Below are 22,506 nucleotides of genomic sequence, written 5' to 3'. Positions count from 1 at the left end.
TCAAAATGGGCTCTTCTCTATGCTTGTGGTTCATAATTTTATAATTGAATCATAAAATAATTTTGGTTGGAAAAGACCTTTAAGGTCATCAAGTACGACTGTTAACCTAGCACAGTGCCAAAGCCACCACTAAATCGTGTCCCTAAGCACCACATCTGCATGTCTTCTAAATACCTCAAGGGATGGTGACTCAATTACTTCCCTGGGCAGCCTGGTCTAATGCTTGATAACACTTTCATTGTAGAAATTTGTCCTTATATCCAGTCTAAACCTCCCCTGGCACAACTTGAGGCCATTTCCTCTTGTTCTATCACTTGTTACCTGGTAGAAGAGACCAAGACACAACCTTCTTTGAGGTAGTTGTAGAGAGCAGTAAGGTCTCCCCTCAGCCTCCACAGTTCCCTCAGCTGCTCCTCCTATGACTTGTTCTCTTGATCTTTCACTAGCTTGGTAGCTCTCCTCTGGACATGCTCCAGCACCTCAATGTCCTTTTTGTAGTGACGGGCCCAAAACTGAACACAGCACTTGAGGTGCAGCCTCACCAGTGCCAAGTACAGGGGGACAATCATTTCCGTAGCCCTGCTGGCCACACTATTCCTGATACAAGCCAGGATGCTGTTTGCCTTCTTGGCCACCTGGGCTCACTGCTGGCTCATATTTAGCTGGCTGTCAGCCAACACCCCCAGGTCCTTCTCTTCTGGGTAGCTTTCCAGCCACTCTTCCCCAAGCCTGTAGCCTTGCCTGCCGTTGTTGCAGCTGAAATGCAGGGCCCAGCACTTGCCCTTATTGAACCTCATACAATCGGCCTTGGCCCATCGATCCAGCCTGTCCAGGTCCATCCATAGAACCTTCCTACCCTCAGGCAGATCCAACACCACTGCCCAAATTGGTATAATCTGCAGAGTTACTAAGGGTGTGCTTGATCCCCTCATCCAGATCATTGCTAAAAGTATTAAAGAGAACTGGCCCTGTTACTGAGCCCTGGGAGTTTCTTAATACAAGACTGCAGTGGATCTTGAGCTTTATTGAGTCCAGCTAGCTGTTGCTCTCATTCATGGGATTTTTCAAGCTAAAATGGAGGTCTGAAAGTATTATATCACTATCAGTGGTGTGGAGAACAAAAAATGTTCAACGTAGAGTGCCAGCGTATGCCAGCTGCTAAGAAAAACTTGAGTGAGGCTAAAGGGAAGGTGGGCTGTGTAGCTTAACAGCAAAGTAACAAAGGTCACAGGAGATGAGAAACTATTCTTTAAAAAACTGAAGTTTTAGCTAAATGAGGAAAACAGAAGGATCATAAACTTTGGCAGATAGAAGTAGGCCAGAAAGGAACAGGGGGTAGAGAGTTTGATTAATTTGTTCAAAGCTCCACAAGCTATTAAAGCTATTAAACAAAAATACCACTTTTCACACGCAGCAGGAGCAGGAAGCACTTGGGGGCTAAGGGATGACAGGAAGTACTCAGCAGTGAGTGTGCTGCAGGCTGTTGCAGAGGAGGAGATGAATTGATGCTATGTTGCTCATTGCTGTGAGGGAAAGCAGAGGGAGTCATATTTTAAAACCTTTCTCATGGGTGAGCTGTGGCAGAAACTCAGAAATTACAGTGACTGTAGAAGAGGTTGAAGAAACAGACAAAAATAGCTATAGTAAATTGATGAGAGTTGGTGATAGTAACTCACCAAATAAAACTTAAGGGCAAAATTTGAAGAAAAAAAAGCTCCGGGGAACCCAGAAAGTACAGACAGGCAAGCTGGATAGTAGTATTGTGCAACTTAGTAGAAACTAAAGTTACGGACGTACTAGCACCTGGCATATATGATTGAGTTGCAAAGGAACAATGGAGTTTTCACAGAGAGAAGTTCAGCCTTACTCTTAATGTTTTTCGAAGTGATCAGCAAGCAGGATGGTTAATAAGTTGATGTGGCTGCTCTGTTCCATTGAAGCTTTGTAAAGGCTTTTTACATCATCTCTTTCCAAAGACTTTCAAGGAAATTTAGTAGTGATGAGATAGTAGGCCTGTTTTTTGCATGCATAAATTATTATATGCATATTCAGTTAAAAAAAAATAATCAGGGCAGGAGTAAATTATGGTGTTGAGGTAGTCACCTCTCCTATCCCATCTATTCAGAATTGTCCTGGGAAAGAAGTAGAGAGGGACATCTCACTGATGCTGCAAATCTGTTTGAGCTAGTAAGGATGACTGATTGTGGAATTACAGCAACATTGTAGACAAAGTCAGCAGACAGCAGTGTCTGGGGAATAAAATGACTGATGAAATGTAGAGTAGATGAAAGTGGCGTACACAGGTGAAAACCAGTCCTAAGTTCCCACATAAAATGATGGCCTCTGTGTTGACTGTTACTGCTTGGGGAGCTATATTTTCAGGTAGGTATGTTAGCTTAGTGCTTGGTAATACTTCAAGACATCTGCCAGGCAGATCAAATATTAAGATTTTTTACAACAGACAAGATAACAGAAACACAGAGTATTACTCTCACTCTATGAATCTGTGCTTTGCTAGTACTCTCAGTTACTTGTGGCATTCTGCTTCCTGCATCTCGGAAAGATAAAAAGGGTGGCAAAACCAACTGGAGGAATGAAGGGATGTATCAGTTTCTGTATGAGGAATGACTGACCTGGTTAGGACTCTTCAGGCTGGTAAAAGGATGTTACACAATTGAGGTTTTCAAAACCAGAACCAGTATGAAAGGGTGATTGGAGCTGGACTACTCACAGTCTCTTCCAACATAAAATCTTGGGATTATCAAAAAGCAAGGCAGGCGGTTTCGAAAAATGAGAGAAGTGTGTTGGTTCATGTGACACACAGTAGATGGGGCAAGGTCTTGTGAAAAAAATTTGGAGTTGCAGCAACTTGCAGAATCTGGCAGGACTGAGAATAGATACTAACTGAGGTTTACTAAATAGACAGCCTGCATCTGGTTCATTATATTCCCTGAGGTGGAAATAGGGAGTGGAAAAATATTCGGGGGGACTGTGAAATGTGTGTCCTATTTCTTTTGGTCCCTTATTGTCTGCTTCTGGCCTCTGCTGGAGGTGGAATGCTGGCTAGATAGACCTTTGATCTGAGCTATTTGGGTTTTTATACATTATGTTTCAAGATTAATTTTAAAAATAATTGGGTGTTGCACATAGCAAGCATTTGCAGTCTGCTCATGATAAAAATCTGGAAGTGATAGAAATAGTTGATTCAGAAATTACTAATGCTTTCAAATCTGATTTTAGAAGAACAGTGTTAAGTAGTATAGATGACCAGACCCCAATAGTAATTTAAAAAATATTTAAAGTATTGCAAAGAAATAATCAGATGTAGGATTTCTTACAAGTTGGACTACATGTTAATTTTTCTTTTTCAACTAATGTAGATACTTCTCTGTTAGAGAAGAATGCCTTTTTGCCTCTGTGTCCTTTTGATTGTTTTGATAGGGTCATTGGAGCCCTGCCCTGCCTTGAGAGGTGTAATATTTGCATCAGTTACACCATCTCAAGGACCTATATTTTGTTCAAGGCTATACCACTTCAGTGTCGTTCCTAACCCCCAAATGTTGGAGCTTTTACCTCTCTTTGTTCAGTTTTATCATTCTTAAGGATAAATTAATTTTGACAACAAAACTGTTAAAATCTTGTCATGGAGTTGACTCTGAAAATGATCTTCATGTTTACATTGCTTCTGAGATGATCAGTGCTTCAACAGAAACACTGCAACTTCTACTTTATTCATAGCTGGAGTGTATCTTGGTGCTCTTTGCTTATTTTGTGTGTAGTTTGAAACTGTGAAATAATGAGCTTCTTTTATTCCCAGAAGAACAGAACCCTTAAAGAGAGTCAAAGAACAGCTGAAGAGGTTTTTTGCAAAAGGACTTCCTTGAGTAATTTTATTCTTCAGTGCTCTCCCAGTGATCACTTGAAATTTGGGGGGTCATTGTAGAAGAATACTTGGGTCCTTTTTAAGATAATAGCTGTCCTCTGAGTGTCACTGTTAGCTTGACTTCTGCAACAGATCTTGATGGTGCCTGAAGAAAGAAAATTAGTTACTTGGTTTTGAAGTTGTGGTGACACTAGCTGTTAGTTTCAGCTGGGATAAGAATAGGATTGTACAAGGAAGATTTCCTGCCCTCCAGTGGTGAATGTGCTGGTTCTTTCCTAGAGTGAATGCAGCTCTTTATACCATTGCTCTGTGAGTTGGATGGAGGATAGAGTGCTGAGCTACTTAGTTAAAACCAACCCAGCAAAGAATAATTGTTAGCTGAATGCATGATAAAAACTGTTGTAGCACATACAAGAGACTGTGCTGGCTGGTAGGCAGAGGAAGGGTGGCCTGGGGCAGAAATGAATGCTTGAGAACAGGGGAGTGGGAGGGCTCTCTTCTTGTGCAGTTCTGGGTTAACGTGATCTGAAATCAATAGTGGAACTATGCTCTGAAGTTCGGAAAGCATTACTTTTGCTTTTATACCTTGAACCCCTCTACTGTTAAGATGTAAAGGTTATATTTTCAAAAGAAATTGAGTAGCTGGAGTTTCTTAAAGCATCATTTTGAATTAGTAAGCTCTGTATACAAGAAGATTTTTCAACAGCCATGCAGTACAATCCTTGTAATGTCTACTTAGAGAATATGGCAAATACCAAACATCAGTGGTGTAAAGAGGATGATGGAAGAGTGAAATTGTCTTTTTCTAATGCTGTTTTTTGCTTAGGGTGTTCCTGTTACCATTTTAATTGGATTGGTCAATTAGCCTTCATTCTTAATTTAGTATAGTAAACAGTAAATCTCTTTCCTGAACTTATATGCTTACTCTGATCTTTCTGGAAACTTCAGTTCTCATCATTTCAGCCCATACTCTCTCCTTCCTCTAGTACTTTGAGAATAAAGATATCTAGAAAATGAAATTAACTCTGAGGTAAAAAAAATGAATGCTCTGAGTTGAAGCTTGAGTTATGTTCTGCATCCCAGAAGTCTTCACTTTTCTGCCTCTTCAGTTTGAACTGGGTTTGTTGCAATAATCATAGAATCATAGAATCCTAGGGGTTGGAAGGGACCTCGAAAGATCATCTAGTCCAACCCCCCTGCCAGAGCAGGGTCACCTAGAGCACATCACACAGGAAGGCGTCCAGGCGGGTTTTGAATGTCTCCAGAGAAGGAGACTCCACAACCTCTCTGGGCAGCCTGTTCCAGTGCTCTGTCACTCTCACAGTAAAAAAAATTTTTCTGATATTCACCTTAAACCTCCTATGCTCCAATTTGTATCCATTACTCCTTGTCCTATCCCTGGTCATCACTGAAAAAAGCTTAACTCCATCTTCTTGACACTCACCCTTTACGTATTTGTAAACATTGATGAGGTCACCCCTCAGTCTCCTTTTCTCCAAACTAAAGAGACCCAGCTCACTCAGCCTTTCCTCATAAGGGAGATGTTCCACTCCCTTAATCATCTTTGTGGCTCTGCGCTGGACTCTTTCAAGCAGTTCCCTGTCCTTCTGGAACTGCGGGGCCCAGAACTGGACACAATACTCCAGATGCGGCCTCACCAATGCAGAATAGAGGGGGAGGAGAACCTCTCTTGACCTACTAACCACACCCTTTCTAAAGCACCCCAGGATGCCATTGGCCTTCTTAGCCACAAGGGCACATTGCTGGCTCATGGTCATCCTCCTGTCCACCAGGACCCCCATGTCCCTTTCACCTACACTGCTCTCCAGCAGGTCAGCCCCCAATCTGTACTGGTACATGGCATTTTTCTTCCCCAAATGCAAAACTCTACACTTGCCCTTGTTAAACTTCATCAGGTTTCTCCCCGCCCAAATCTCCAGCCCGTCTAGGTCTCTCTGAATGGCAGCACAGCCTTCTGGTGTGTCAGCCACTCCTCCCAGCTTGGTGTCATCAGCAAACTTGCTGAGGGTACATTCTGTTCCCTCATCCAGGTCGTTGATGAAAATGTTGAACAACACCAGTCCCAGTACCGACCCCTGAGGGACTCCACTGGTCACAGGCCTCCAACTAGATTTTGCCCCATTGACTACAACTCTCTGACTCCTTCCTTTCAACCAGTTCTTGATCCACCTCACTGCCTGATCATCAAACCCATACTTGATCAACTTATCTACAAGGATGCTGTGGGAAATGCTTGAAATTTTTCAAGTGTCACCATGTCACTAATAGTGAACAGATCTTACCTGCAGGCTCCATGAAGTGAACCTGAATTCACGTGGACATAGATTTAATGTAAGCTCCAGTAGAAGCAAAAAGAAACTGTAGACTTTTATAGCAAATCAGTGAAAGAAAAAAAAAAAATCACATTTACAACAAAACCCATAAAATGAAATGGTGGCGCTTTCCCTAGCTTTTCAGTGAAATAGAATGAACTTTAACAAAACAAAACCAAAGCAAAACAAAAAAAACTTTAGGTCAGCTGTGAAGAAACATTTGATAATTTGACAGAAGTTTCTTCATTTTTAATCTGAATAATGTGAAGTATGACCCATATCTTCTTTTTTTTTTTTCTTTTTTAAATTATACATGCTTTTCAAAGCCCAGTAAAATTGAATATGTATGTCTTAAGTATGCCTTCTACCACATTGCCATGAAGTGCTCATAAATTTTACACATTTGCAGATGAGAGCTCTGGCAGGTAAAGTGGTTCATCCAGGTACAGTGCCAAAGTGAGACATGAGCAGCAATTGGATTTTCTGATTTCTGAAACATACAATTATTCTTGTATATCAAAGGAAGCTGTGTGTATACCAGCAGCATATTAAGAGATGAAAATAATTTACTGTCATAATTTCACTAGGAAGGTCTGTATTTTACAGATGGTAATAAACTAATTTAGTGTTTGCAGTAGCAAACCACACCGTCTTTAAGATCTGGCATCACAGGTGCAGAATAGGTGAAGCATACTGTTGAGGAACATTCTAGTTAGTGTTTTCAGCATTATTTTTTTAGCTGCCTTACACATTAAGTCAAATGGGTATGAATTTCTAGAGACTTTAAAATACAATTCTTAAGTTTTTCTGACAGAAGTAACAAACATGAATCCTCAGAGACTTTGTAGTTCTCCTGGGCCACACTTGCCAAAAAGTAGGTTTCCCTATGCTTTTTTCTGACTAGTTGAAGCAGACAAAAAGAAAGGGGAAGAAGAAGAGAATAAAATTAGGTATAGCCTCCTCTCACTTCATGCTTGACTGCTGGCAGCTCAAAGCTTCTGAGTGCTGTGTGATGCCTTCTCCTTCCAGCTTATTAATTGTGTGTGCTAGATGCAAGCAGCTAGAGAAATCCTGTATTTCTACTGTCTTTGAGAGGTATATGCTATTTTGCTATTGGAATGTATTATGTACCAACCAGATAAAATTTTCTTCCAAGCTGCATGACCACATCAATAAAAGGCATGGCAGAAAATGAGTTTAAATTTGAATAACATTAATGTGAGGATAAAAATGATACTTGTCTGAACTAAAATGTGAAAACTGTGTAAATTAGAATGGGAGTTTTGGATGCTTTGTTATGAATGAGAAACTGCATTGCAGTTACTCCCTAACATAGTAACTCTGGCTGTTGGAATAATTTTTCTGGGTTGTTGTCTTCTCATCTTTTGTAGTCTCTGTGGGAAAATCTAAAATGATTGCTTGTTTGAAAAGTATGGCTTTTCTGTAGTTCTGGATGTATATTTTAATTACAAGTGAAATTGATACATCACATGCCTGCCTCAAGCCAGAGGCCTGCCTTGCCCCCTGTATACTGAAATGTAGCTTTTGGGCCTACTTACAGAAGTTGTTAAGACCTTATTAATTTTACTACAGTACAGAAACTGCATTTATTGGAAAAAGAAGGAGATAGCTCAAAGACAGTTTCAAAATATTTTTGACAGCTGGGATGTATTTGTGCCACAGTTCCTGTTTGAGTGATAGGAGAAAAAGATGTACTCAAAGATATAATTGCAGCGTGTTGAAATCTTGGTTCTCATAGATGCTATTAAATATTTAGATTTAATGCTTCCTTCTAAAAAATTGTTCTGGATATGTTGGTTTGTTGTTGTTTTTGTTTTTATTTGGGAAGGACTGGCAAATTGCATTAAAGTAAGTTGAAATCTTTGTGTCACCAATGAAGAGTTTCAGAAGTTGTGAGGTATCTTCTTTAAAGAGCAAAGGGATTTCTGAAGGACAGGTCTGAGATTAAGAGACCAACAAGGCTCAGGATGTTGGCTTGACAAAAGCAGAAGGGTTTATTTGGAATAAATGTATCTTTAATGTGACCAGGAGAAGTCAAGGGGTATTTTTGTTGCACTCTCATGATCATTGCGGTACCTATAGCATTAATCTCTGCAGCTGCTTGGAGGCTACTGTTGCCAAAGACCCTATTGTAGTTCTTTATGTTCTAAATTCTTAAAATCCAACCACAGATAATGTGTATGTATGAATTCAAGTGGTATTTAGACCTCTGTTTTTATAAGGTAACTTTAAATAAAATGTTGATAGGTTGATTATTTTCCCCTGCTTTTTATATGAAGTTTATACTTCATGGTTGACAAAACCAATTTCAATTAATAACCAGCTCTTGTTACAAAAATACTGTGCTCCTTTGATATCCTCAGAAAGAGCAGACATTAATTAAATGTCACAGAAAATGCAGAAAATTAAGACTTGTGGGTAACTGAAATATGAAAACATCTTGAGTTTTTAATGCAAGCTCACATTTAGCCTCTTATACTGTGACTTTAGTTTTTGGGGCTTTCTCTCCTGCTTGCCTGTTTTTTCTTTGTTTTTTCTTTTTTTTTTTTCAGCAGAAGCTTACTTTTCTTGTAACTAAAATACAGATGAGTATTTCACTCTTCAAAATCTGCAGATTCTATATATTTTGGTCTTTGATCTCCCATTTTAATATTATAGAAGTTTGGCTAAACTGCAAAGTATTCAGACTCTTTTTACTGAGGCCACCACATATTTGTAAATATTCCTTCCCCTTTTTCATGCACCTTATAATATTTGTCTGACAATAGTTAGATTTGTTATTTAATTTCATTCTTTCAGGTTGTTTTTTTCCCACAGTTTCCCTTTCTTCCTTTTTGAGGGGGGAAATGGCTGACATCAGCTGTTCCTAGTTAATCTGTTAAGAGAACCTCACATTTTTAACAGCACTGTTCATGTGTAAGGTTTATTATGCACTTTTAACTTCTAGTGAATTTGAAATAAGATAATTTTCATTCAGCAGTCATTTGGGAATCTATGCAAGCCTTTAGGTGGAAAAGGAGGGCAAAGATATGCAAATTGCCCATGGAAATAAATATGAGGATTATGTCCAAAGAAGGAAAAACGGAAAGTCTTGGAATTCTTGCTGGTAGTTCGGAAGAGAAGGTTCTACCTAGTAGTTTAATTGCAGAGGAAGTTTTGATTTGTTTTGCTTTGCTTTGTTTTCTAGAAAGTTTTATCAATTCAACAGAGGAAAGAAACCATGTGTTTAGACTCTTTAGTTACAGAAAAGGCCCTTTTCTGTACAGGCTGTGTTCCTCTTCAAAGTATAATGAAAGCCTTTCTGCTAATCATCTGGCTTCATTATTTCTGTTGCACACCTTGCTGTCCTTTGTGTCCTCTTGCCAAAGTTCCCAAAACTGCAAAGACACATAGTGTAACTACGCATTAAATGTAAAATGCAAAGTTAACCTCAGCAAACTGCATTTATCTCTGCTGAGAGGGTGCGTGTGCCACCAATTCGGCAAGTGTGACTCCTAGGATGGTCTGAGCAGAGGAACTCAGGTTTGATTACTTTGATCCCAGCTAAAATAGTGTTTTCAGGAAACTTAATACCATTCTCAAATAAGGATGAAAAACTGACATAGTACAATGGTGAAATATACCAGATTTAGAGTACAGTTTTGTGGTTGTAGTCCTAAGGCTTTCAAACAGATTTTCAGTTCAGATATAGGATATTCCACATATATAAGTGCACTAGTGCTGTAAAAATGACACAGCACTTAGCTACTTGTTTGTTGTCTTATGAACCTGGGGTCACACGTAAGAGAGGACAATTATTTTGTGACCAGTGTGTTGGACATAGATTCAGCAGAACTGAATTAGATTACCTGCTTTTCTATTTACTGTTTAGTAATGTAACCTAGTAAGCAATCAAAAAGCTAGGAATATAAAGATACTAAGGCTAAATTCCAGTAATGAATTTGAGGTACTCTATCCAGAAAGCCATGTAAGCATGTAGGAAAGAAAGAGTTTAAGAAGCCTTTTACACTTTATAGACCTGTGGTTTTAATCAGATGAGAATGAGCAGGTACAGAAATGTAAGTGGATAAAGAAAATCAATGAACAGGTAAAAGTGGAAAAAGGCAAAGAAGTGGTTTGTATGCAGGTTATTTTTTATGGTGAATCTGGTGTGATGCTTCAGCAGTTTCTTTCAAGGGGTTTATCCCTGGAACCTACTGTACAATAAAGAACAGTCTTGTTTTTTTGTGTCTAAATGCCTTAAATGACAGATGTGATGGATGCTTACTCTTTTCATAGGGAGCAAATGCATAAAAAGTTCAGTATTATATTTTCAGTTGTGTTATTTGCATCACAAATGGCTTTGCAGTTTTTCAAAGTCGCTTGTGTGTGTCTTTATATTTCCCAGAATCCCATTGCCAATAAAATTTAACAGAGTTTCTTTGATTGTTTTAGAGGTGTATTTGATGCTTCCCTCAAAATGGCTGGGTTCTACGGACTCTACACTTGGCTGACTCACACTATATTTGGGATTAACATAGTCTTTATACCATCTGGTAAGATTTTGAGCAATTATAATCTATATATAGCTAATACTACATAATTATTTATTGTGCAAGATCAGTGGGATTAAATGTTGCTGATAAGATTAGTCTTGAAATTATTTTTAAAATAATATTGAATCAGAAGCTGGGAACTATCAGAATTTAGAATTGCATAGGCAGCCTTCATATGGTTGATCCATGCAAATGTCTGAAAAGTTTCTACTTGCAGGATTGGCTACTCTTTTATTATAACACCTGAATCTATTGAACTCAGTAGATGGTGTGAACTTAGACTAGCATTACAGCAGTACTGGGGCACTTCAGATTACAACAGGTGCTTGTATGTACATCTGAAGGGTGCGCACCTGTGTGTACGTACATGTGTGCATACAGACATACATAAATCACAGATGTTATATGGGCCTCATTTCTCATAGTACTATCTACATTATTGTGGTTGACTGCAGGAGACCTTGGCAGTTCTGAAACTTCTGCTTGTATACTTTCTTACACAGTTGTGAATTTGCAGTTATCTAAAAGTTTGAAATGTGCATGATTGGTGTAACTTAAAATTTTTCTGAATTGGTGCCTCTTTTGGAAGTAACTCCTTATAACTGACAGCTGGTGAAGCTTTTTCTGTATGGGGAATAGTGTAATTCCTAAACCAGAGCTATAAAACTCCAAGAGCCTTATGTGATGTTTTTTCAGTGTCTTATTTACAACAGCTGATAGAAGTTGGACTGCTGGTGTGGTTGAAGTGTCAGAGTTTACATATGTGTGAAATATATTTCACTGGTCTTTTTCTCACCTCTGCTTCTGTGTGCTCTAGCATTAGCAGCAATCCTTGGAGCAGTGCCATTTCTGGGGACATACTGGGCAGCCATCCCTGCAGTCTTGGATTTGTGGCTTGTGCAAGGACAAGGATGCAAAGCCGTTCTGCTCTTGGTTTTTCACCTCTTGCCAACCTATTTTGTAGATACAGCAATTTATTCAGATATATCAGGGTAGGTACATTGAAGACTTTTTAAAGTTAGTATTGTAAAAATGCTTAACAACCAACGATACCTTTCATTAAACTTATTTTTCTGAAGCATGTAGAACAGTACCTGCAAGCATAGGTACTTGCACATAACATCTTGTCATGGTCCAGGTTTAGTTACATGCTGGTACTAGTCCCTCATTTGTGCTAATTTGTGTTAGAGTGGAGTTAATGTGGAATAAAGACATTAAGTGTTTCAGTTCTGTGTTGAGTTAGAAATTAGTATTTTTGTTCACCAAATATAATTACACTGAACAGAGAGAACCTAACTATAATATGCAAAGTATTAACAATAATTTTCATAGACTGTGGCAGTGGTTATTCTGCATGCACTAAGGCTAACAGGTGAAATATAATCAAATTACAATATTTTTCCAACAATAAATAATGGATAAATTTAAAGCTAGCAGCGATTTAACCAGCCAATAATTGTTCTACTTATTAAAATACATTTTTTATTCTAGGTGATGCAGACTCTGTTTACTATCCAGAAAATATATATGACAGGAATAGATTTGCTGATGGTAGAGCAAAATTGTATTCTTCCCATTAAATAGAATAGCAAGCATTATACTGTCTTGCAGATTAGATGAAAGTTATTTGAAATAGCTATAATTAGGTTATGGAGCATTTTCCAAATGCATTATGTTCATACTGTAGTCCTGTTTCATCAGGTGATTGGTTGTTTAATTTAGCAGACTAGCCAGAAGAATATTAAACTGATGCAAATGCTGGAAAAAAAACCAGTATTTTAAGTTTTTAAAGGTCTAGAAATTAATCATGTCTAATGTTGGAGAAATATAAAACTGCAGAGTCAAGTCCATCCCCTCAAGAAACAATCTGGCCCTACCAATAGGTTAAATTTGATCTAAGTAAGGTATGACTAAGGTGGTATGTGTGATGTGACAGAACATGTTTTGTGGTCTCATTCTGCATGCAGTTGTGATGAAGGTAAAGACTGCCAATGTGTCAGCTGAGTTGAAGTCAAACCATGGTAGAAACCTGGCAGAAACAGCCAGAGCTGGTTCAAGCTGTTTCATTTCAATGGTAGCTTTTCTCATATAATTCCATATGACCATTATTATTTTAGCTATAAAGATTAAGCATGATGAGCAGGTTTTGTAAGTGCTGTTGGTAGGATTCTTGCTGTGCATCTGAACTGAAGCACGGAAAAGAAAAGTGGAATGGCTTACTGGCCATAATCCCTCTTATCAGGAGCTCTATTGGCCCCACCTTTCCAGTAAATATTAATATGATCATAAAAATCTGGTTTTCTTTTTAATCTGAAAACATCAAAAGTTCATGAAAACAAACATTCAATCTGAGAGGTTGTTTTGTAGCAATGGGAAGACATGACTGTTCATTTAAAGAATATATATGCTAACTGTTGTTTGGAAGATGCAATTCAAGTTACTACCATTGTGTAAATTAATTTCTTTGCTCAGGGCACTCATTGTACATGTTGCTGGTTGTCTTAAAATTTAACCATTCTTGACCATAAAGCATAAATATTCTGTGTAATCAAGCATCTTTCCGTTTTCAGAATGGAAGTGTTTTTGCCAGGGATTCCTGCAGACATCTATAAAGTAGCTGTTGTATTGTGGCTATTACCAGTGTTACGTGCTGTAAAACATAGTTTGATCTGTTGTGCAAATACAGTGCAGAATACAGCTTGAAGTAATTGTGCAGTCATTCAAACAGCAGCTTATAGTGTAAATACGGGTGTCTATAGCTAGCTTTGTCACCCTCTAAGATTAATAAAACTTTATTATTAATTCATACTTCATCATTCATAGTCTTGTTTTTTGTTGTTCTTAATTTAATTTATTCTGCTTGTGCCATAATTCCAGAGGTGGTCATCCTTACCTGACAGGTCTTGCAGTAGCTGGTGGAGCATATTACCTGGGCCTGGAAGGAGCCATCATAGGACCAATTCTACTTTGTATACTTGTGGTTGCTTCCAACATATATAGTGCCATGTTGGTGAGTCCAACAAATTCAGTGCCCACTCCATCACAAGCAGCGTGGCCATTACAGATTCAACGGTAAGTTATGAATGCCTTACATGTATGCATTGTGCTTTTACATGGATCAGGGCATGTATGGATAGGTACAGAGAATGTGTGCACACACATCTACATGCATCTTGAAGTATCTGGGGAAAATTCAGTTATCCTGTATTCTAGAAATAAAAATTATAGTAAAGTGGAATACTCACTTGAACTTCTAAACTTGAAATGTTTGTTTAGTGATTCTCAGCTTCTTACAGAAGGCTGTTTTAGAAAATTCACTAATACCTTTGTTTCCTGTAATTTACATGTTGCCATTGTGCTAGGAGATGATTGAGCATCCTTTTTTCTGTGTAAAACTATTATTTGTTAATATCTGTTGGTCACTGTTCATTGTCCTTAATAAGAGGCCTGCCTGCAAATACTGCATTTTTGTGTTACTCTACAGTACTACAAAGTATAAATAAATATACTTGAATTTCAAAAATTATACAACATCCCATGCCATTAATCCATTAGAAATACAATATTTATTAATCTCTTTATTGAAGTTACTGAATGTGGAATACAATAATGTATCTTTAAACTGTACAGTTAAGAAATGGGGTGAATAAAGTCCTAATGCAATACTTAGAGTTTGAAATCATATTGTGAAGTTATTAATGACAGTAGCCATTTAAATGTCTCTACTGTCTTGTTCAATCACATAGACTATCTCATTATACATGTATCTAAAAGAGGATTCTGTGCTTGTCAGAAATAATTCTTTGCTTTGTTCACATGAATAATGTTGTCATCTTTCATATGGGTACTTAGGAGGAAAACTCCCTAATTGAACCTGTCTGTAGTCTCTCACTTGTAGATGTTCCAAGATTTCTGTATAAGCTGTTGATAGAGCTTCCCACACTGCACACAATCTGCATTTATGTTTGTTTCCTGTTTCACGTGTGGGAAACTAGGTATTGTAAATCACTCATAAGATCTTTTTTTTTCCCCCATGCTTCTCAGGTCATCTAGAGAGAGTCCTGAGGAGGTGAAAATGGCTGCAGAGTGATGAAGGTGCTGTGCTGCAACTATTCGATGTGAGGGAATTGCTGTCTTCTGTTCCGAGCTCACAACAGCCATGGCCTTATGTTCCTTCCAGCTGTGCCTGGGGGCAGCTAACAGGGAACCATAGCTTGGGTTTTAGGAGAAACCACTGAGCATCTGCTGGCCTTAACATTATTGTGCACTTTGCCTCTTCAAGAGAGAATGTCTACTTCCCATGGCTTTGCATAATAACACACGTTCAACTGCCTTGTTGAAGACTTTGAAGACCTTTTTTTCTTCATAAAAAGAACTATTAGGAGGACAGATCTATCCACTGGAGTCATTATCTGCTGAAATTACTAACTTGGCTTTTATTTATTGGATTATTTGTATTATTAAATTGTAGTAACTTTAAAGGAAGCTAATTCCAAAATATTTATTCTGGTAGCAAAATATTTTTATCCGGTAGCAAAAAACAGTGTAAACCACTCATTGGTAAATGAAAGTAGAATATAGTTATCTGCTGCTCCTCAGAGTATTTCTTTAGAGGCCTTGACCATCATCTGTAGCTTATAATGACACTTAAATATTATCCTCTTAAAATACATTGAAATTTTATGTTGTTGGGAACTGGTATTTAATATTTTCCTAAAATGAGTAGATACGCAGTTTTTTAAATGTGGATTTTCCTCATATTTAAATAGGAGGACCTGTTTAAATATATTTAATCTTGTCCTCATTTGCAGTGAAATCTGGTAGTATTTTGTTTTGCTGTTTACCCATCAACCCAGTGGAGTCATTTTGTCAACTAAATTTAATCAACGGCCTTAAGTGTTTTCAGACAGAGGTAATGTACCATTGTCACGTGTATTTCCAGTAACAGAAGGAAGTTGAATGGAGATTGTTTAATGCTGGTTTTCAAACCCTGTGGCTGAGTTCAGTTAACTTTTCAGGCAAATGAAAGTTTATTTCTGATGAGGAAGAGGAAACAGCATGGATTTTGGTTTAGTTCAACCTGGGTTTTTTCCCCTGGAAGTCTCTAACCAAGTATCTTAATAAGATATAGTAAACAGAGTTCTTAAATTCCTGAAATAGTGTGTTGCCTAGGTTACAGCATCAAACCACTTTAATCCTTTTCTTCCATGTGTAAATTTGCTTAAATTGCAGTTTTGGTGACAATTTGTATCAATTGTTGAAATATTTTGACAAAATGGATCTTTATGAATGGATCCTTTTTATAAATAGGAAGTGGTGTTTCTGATAGCAAATTCATACTTCCACAGTTTTTCCACAAATAAAATGAGGCCCTAGGTACAAAGTAGTTGATGCATGGGCTTCACCAAAGAACCACCTTTCAGTTTCTAGTAACTTCTCTTGAATTTATTTCATAGTTTGATTGATAATGAGTTATACAAAATGCAGGCATCCCTTGCGTTTATTGTTGAAGGAATACAGCTGTTGAAACAGAAATCTGTTCTTATCTAGGGATAAGTATATCTAAGATTTGTGTACAAACAGCTCTTGGTATCTTAGATATTTGTTTTATTTGAGTTACAGAAGTGCTGATAGATTTGGAAGTCTCCTATTTTCATGATATTACAGGTATTTTTACATTGTTTCTAAAATTACCTTGCCCTGAAAAGTTACTGGAGAGTACTCTGATTCTTACTGAGCAAGAAAGTCCTGGTATAGGTTTGCAATGAACAAGCTGCCTATTAAGACAAAAATACTTATTTCTCGGATTCTCAAAATTAGCTGCTGCAGTTTTACTGAGGAAATTTTGTGTTTAAATGGAAGGTTTCAAGTGTGCTGGTTTTGCACTTGTAAGCTTGCAGGTATGTGTTTGGAGGACAGACTCAGGCTTAATACAGTGGCTTGACTCAAGTTCATTGAAATACAAGAACATCCCCATTTAATATTTTAAATTCTGAAAGACCTACATGTCAATGCTGGAAAGATGTATTGCTTGAATAAAGTAAGTGTCCCATATTTTAATTTCCTTGGGTTTGTGGATCACGTAAAATCTTTAATGACACACATTTTTATAATTGCCTCTGGCTAGAGTGAAGGATGACAAAGAACCTGAGGCTGTCCCTGAGTATTCCTGCAATATTCTAACCAGCATGAATGAGAACACCATGAGACTTAGAATTCTAACTTACTCATTATCTTACTTTTCTAGTTCAGAATTGTGCATTGAAATGTTGTGTCCTCATTATAGCTTCTTGTAGACAACATTTAAAGATTGCTAGCAAGAAACACGCTTCTTTAATGTATTTCCAGTTTTCCATTGCTCCTCTTTACTCACTGGTTGAGACATTTCTATTGTCCACATTTGCTATCTCAGTTATTTCTAAGACAATCTTTCAGATTCTTGTGGTACTCAACATAGTAGGTTTTAAAAGTCATTACAAAGCATTCTTTTGTTTGTTTTTAAGTTTTCCTCTTCTCCATCCCCCTTCACCTGACCACCTTAGATCAAGGAAGGGTCTCTGTGTGAAGATTGCAATGGTATTTTAGACAGTTACCTTCAGTAATGTCAAATAAGTAAAATCAGCCAAGAAGATATGTTGTTATTTTGAAGTATTCCTTTCTGAACATGAAGAGAAATAATTTTCTATAGAGAATTCATACCTGATACAGTCTTGTGTTCCTGCTTTTAAACAGGGCTTCATATTGATGCTTCCTGTTTCAAATTCAGCTAGGACTTGCCATGAAGAAACACCCATAGTACAGTCTTTCTCAGTAAATGTAACTTAAGGTGTTCATTCGATGTGCCATGCCTGATTGAGGAACCAGTTATGTGGTTCAATGGTGGTACAGTAACAGTATACTGCCAAAAATAAAAGAAATGAAAAAAGAAACAAAACCTCCAGTAATATCTTCTTAGAATATCAAATATTCATTAATTTTGCCATGTTTAAAACCAAAAAGCAAAATACCTTATGAAGAAGCATACCTTGATTATGTAGGGTTTAATTACCAGTAGAAGTGGAAAAACTTGTCCTTGCATATTTAACAATCCATATCCTTTTCTGAAAAGACAGCCTCTTTAAGAACAGTTTAGCTTAGCTCCATCTCACATTAATGTGAAAATGATTCCACTGGTCAGTTTGACTTGGGGTCATTTTAACATACTGATTGCTGGTTATTCTTGCCTCACCTGCAAAAAGCAAGCAGTAGCTCCATGGGATAAGATGGCTAGCAGGTTTCAAAAAAATAAAATAAAAGGTCAAGGTGGGGGGAAATTCCTCACACATCCTTTTCTGTAGTGGCATTAAATTACAGTTTTCTTTGGACAGACCATCTTTTTTGTTTTGTTTTTGGTTTTTTTGTAATGCTTATAGGCAAGAAGTTGATGGTCTTTAGCTTAGTGGTAAACAGTCATTCCAGGAGCAGATATTTACTTGTATTTAGTACATTTAATATTCAGTTGGAGCAAAACCAATTTAGAACTCAGAAGGGAATTCTTGTAGTAAAACAAGACAGTGTGGTCTCATGGTACCCTACAATACAACTGTGCTGTTATCATGCTCTTCTAGCTAGTTACAAATGTTGCAAAAGTGTGGTGCTAAAGGGCTAATGGAACTGCTTTTTGCACTCAGCCCTCGCTCCCCGTCCGGTACCATAGCTGCACCTTACTGTGCTATAGCAGAGCTAGCAGAAGGGAATCTGTGCCAGTTTACAGCCCAGCATGGTAACTTCAGGTGACTGTAAGTTCTGGTTTAACTGAATACATGAAGCAACGAACTGCAGTGATGAGAATCTGACACACATTCATTTTGCCAGCCTTACTACAAATAGGGTAACTTTCAGCACAGATACACTATGACCATTTGGGAGCAGTGATGGCTGCTTTTGAAAGACTGTTTTAAAAAAGAATAAAAAAGTTTAACGTTATACATGAGTTACACATCTTTTAGAAATTTATACCCACTTATCTAATAATAGAGTAGTTTTCTGTGTGCAATGGTATGTATTTGGAGTTCATCTGGGGTACATTTAGGCTTGTCTGATTTCAGGGGCGATGTAGCTTTGCTTCAAGACTTTGGGGAAGAGAATATGTGTGTTCTGTCAGAGATTATTGGATTAAGGAATCCCTAAACTGTTTAATGAAACAAAAAAAAAAGAAAAAAAATCATTGTGTAGGGAATACTGGATGCTGTCTCCAGTATTATACATTGTGGGTATCAGTAACTTCTGAAAAAGGTGTGTGGCTGCAGTGTTAAACATTGTTTTTCAGAAAGCCTGCAAATACAAAAGTGGATACAATTGTTCCCCAGTAAAAGCAGCAACAGAATTGCTAATCCCTAGTACTGCTGATAGAACACTACAGGGTCCTGCCTTTCCTACAGACCTGATGTATCAAGGATGAGAAAATACCATCATTCTACTGAGAATATAGATTTGTATCAGTGGTAGAAAATGCTCCCACACTGCTTTTATTCAAACATTGTGTTTGTATTAGATTAGCTTAAGTTTGTCACTACAGATAGTGCCACCTTTATGGATACTACCTCTGATAACAGCTGCGACTTCCTTCAGAAGGTGCTGAAAGCTGTTGGGATTGGAGTTAGTATTGATTATATTTAATAGTGGAGGTAGCATTCTTCTAGAGATGCAGTTGTTTGCCATGAAGTTTGCAATTTTAAAAGTTAAAATTGGTTTCCTAATTAAATAATCTTTACTGAGTGACAACTGGCATCTCCTAAATCCATGGATGCATCATCTTTATAAACTCTATCTTGGCTTGTATTTCAAAGAGTTCCTTCTTATAATTCCTTATGCTTTTTGATGAAGCATACGAGGCTAATTCCCTTCCTGTTTTATTTCTGCAAAGCTAGAGTAGCCTAAAACTCTTTAAAAATGTTAGGGAGGCTTGATCTTTAACCTGATACTGTTTATCTGTCACTTTTAGGAAAATATTTAATGCTTTCAGGTAAAATTCTCCAAAATTGCTTTGATGTTATACAATTGGAAATAATTTAATTTTTTTTAATTGCAGTGTGGAAAATAAACTTGGTATTTTGGAACCAGAAAAAATTCCAGGAGTGATGAGCATGTTCAGGGATTCTACATTTGGTTTGTCAATACATATGCTGACATGCATCATTATATAAATATGAGCAGTGTCTGTACTATTCAGACTTTGATTTTCTTTTAAAGATCTCTGAGAACAAAATAGTGCCTGTAGATGGTGCAAACAAGCAATGTTTTCTAGAATTTATGTTTACTTGATAAACCTCGGGGAAGAGCCAGGCAAACACTGACTGGTAGGGTGACTAGAACTGTTTTGTTGTAGTTAATATAAAGTTGGGAAAAGCTGTTTTTCCATCTGGTAATCCATTGTTAAGCGATTGCTGTTCCTGAAAGTATTTGCACACAGCCACTAAAGAGCTGCCAAAATTAATAGGTCACAAAAAATGTTCTTAGTTTCTCCTTCCTCTTAATTTCTTCCACACCTCATCTGGTACCTCATTTTGAGTCTTGTTTAGTCCGTGAGAGTATTACTTCCTGCTTTCTTGGGATCGATTCCAGGACCTGAAGGGCATGCTGTACATTTCTATACTGAAATAGAGTGTCCAAATCAGGCAGGAATTGCTAACTGGCAAGTAAATGTATCCTTGACGTGCTCTGCATATGGATGGACTTGGACAAACATAATTCATCTTGCATTGAATTAGAGATTATTCTTTTAGCATGTGGCGATACCAAAGCTAGGTTCGAGTTAGGAGCAGGGCATATTTGCCTGCAGCAGGATGTGTTTGCAAGCTGATAAAGGCAGAGTGAGTGCTCTAGCATCCTTGTATATATCAGAAGAATTTTCAGCCTTATGGTTTTAAAGTAAAAATATTGATTTCCTGTCCTCACTTTTTGCCACTTGACTACTGTGTGCAATGGTACGATGAGAACCTAAAGTCAATACTTTTCATGGTATTGGTGTACAGTAAATGTAAGAGGCATCAGAAAGCTAAAAAACAGCCACAAAAGTTCATTAGTAGGCTTAAGACATCCAAACCATAAGGTTAGAAAAACAAAATTGAAAATGTTTGCCTCCTTTTTGCCAGTCTCAGCACAAAACTGAAGCTCTCTCAAGAAGTATTAATAAAAACATTTTTGTGTTGTTTATAACTTACTGGGTGTGTAGGACAATGTTTTCAGTGTCCAGTGTCATCACTGCTGTGTTCTGCAAGCATACGGTTTTTCAGATTGTTACCTTTAAAACCAAATTTTCTATGCTTCAGTGTTGGTTGGAAACCGGCTTTTTATACTAATAGTTAGGTGTTCACCTATATATATATATGTAGTAACTAGTGGGTGATGTTTTGGTAGGAAGACTAGGGAAGGGTTTTTTTCCCCTTAGGTAAATTTCACCAAACCAAATCCAAAGAATTTTTTTACATTGGGTCCCAAGACTTGCTAGACACTACTCAAACCTAACAGCAGATCTTTTGCATGTTCTAAATCATGCATTCCTACCCAGAATCTGCGGGGATTTGGAGCAATAACTTCTATTGTCTTTTGACACAAATTTTGTCTGCAAATGTACATGTGCTACATCTTCAGAAGGGAACTGTGTTCAAAACTGTTACTATAATTTGCTACGCTACCATTGGTTCTGGTACGTGATGTGGGTTTGCATGTGTAATATTGAAAATATATTCCCTGTGACTAACTGTGTCAGAACAACTCGTGTGAGTTGAGATTGAGAAGTACTTGTGTAGACTGCAGGGGTATTTAAACTAGGTAATTTTGATTGTATGCACCAATCCACTTCCTAAAAAAAAACCAAAAAAACACGTTTTTTTTGTAGCAGGTTTAAGTAGCTTTTCACTTTATCTTGTATTCACACTGCAGTCCTTTGTAAGCACAGAATGGTTAATATATTTTGAAATAAAATGTTGTTAATGTAAAGAACACAGAGTTTGGTTTGATCGATGAGATCTTTGGAATGAGCCATAAAGGGAGCAGTTAATCTGGTGAAATAATTGGTTTGCTGTAGATGAAGTACAGGTATGGCAGTGGATCTCCAGTCCTTGAGAATAACTTCATTTCACTGAAAGAAGCTGTACTCTTTTTCTTCACATTTTCTGCAGAGTAAAGAAGGACTTGTGCCATAACAGTAACTATGGTTCAGCTGACATCTGGCAACTTAGTACACTGCCAGCAGTAATACAACCACACGTCCAGACCCTCTGAAAGCTTACTTTCAGCAGCTGTAGGTAATTTAACTTACTCCCATTATGGCTTACTCTCTGAAATGGAAATGGTCATGTCCAAGCATAATTTTAGATCATTCTATTGACTTGAAAGCAAAAGTGATCAAATCCTCCCTGCATGGCTGTTCACACATTTAAAAACGGTATGGTTGATGTTCCACTTTCCATCCCTCTTGCTGTTCTATGACCAGACTCATTGCCTTGAAGTAATTCATACAGCACAGTCAGTTTTAGAGTCATAGAATCATTTTGGTTGGAAAAGATGAGCTTTAAGATCATCAGCTCCAACTGTTAACCTAGCACACTGCCAAATCCACCACTAAACCACATCCCTAAGCAACCATCCACACATCTTTTAAATACCTCTAGGGATGGTGACTCAATCACATCCCTGGGCAGCCTGTACTAGTGCCCAACAACCATTTTGGTGAAGAAATTTTTCTTAATAC

The 22,506-nt window shown here is 37.6% G+C and overlaps 1 protein-coding gene across 2 annotated transcripts in view; it reads left to right on the top strand.

The window, feature by feature from the left end:
* Positions 1–21,755, top strand: part of TMEM245 (transmembrane protein 245) — an 84,320-nt gene extending 62,565 nt beyond the window's left edge. For both annotated transcript variants that reach the window (XM_051610524.1, XM_051610523.1), the window contains 4 exons: positions 10,672–10,772; positions 11,590–11,764; positions 13,650–13,844; positions 14,817–21,755. In XM_051610524.1, coding sequence (XP_051466484.1) covers positions 10,672–10,772; positions 11,590–11,764; positions 13,650–13,844; positions 14,817–14,862 — 517 coding nt within the window. In that variant the 3' untranslated portion in view covers positions 14,863–21,755. The remainder of the gene's footprint in view (positions 1–10,671; positions 10,773–11,589; positions 11,765–13,649; positions 13,845–14,816) is intronic.
* Positions 21,756–22,506: the final 751 nt, after the last annotated feature.

Source organism: Apus apus, chromosome 2, assembly GCF_020740795.1.
Source record: "Apus apus isolate bApuApu2 chromosome 2, bApuApu2.pri.cur, whole genome shotgun sequence".
Classification (NCBI taxonomy): Eukaryota; Metazoa; Chordata; class Aves; order Apodiformes; family Apodidae; genus Apus; species Apus apus.
This window is presented reverse-complemented; position numbering and strand designations above follow the sequence as displayed.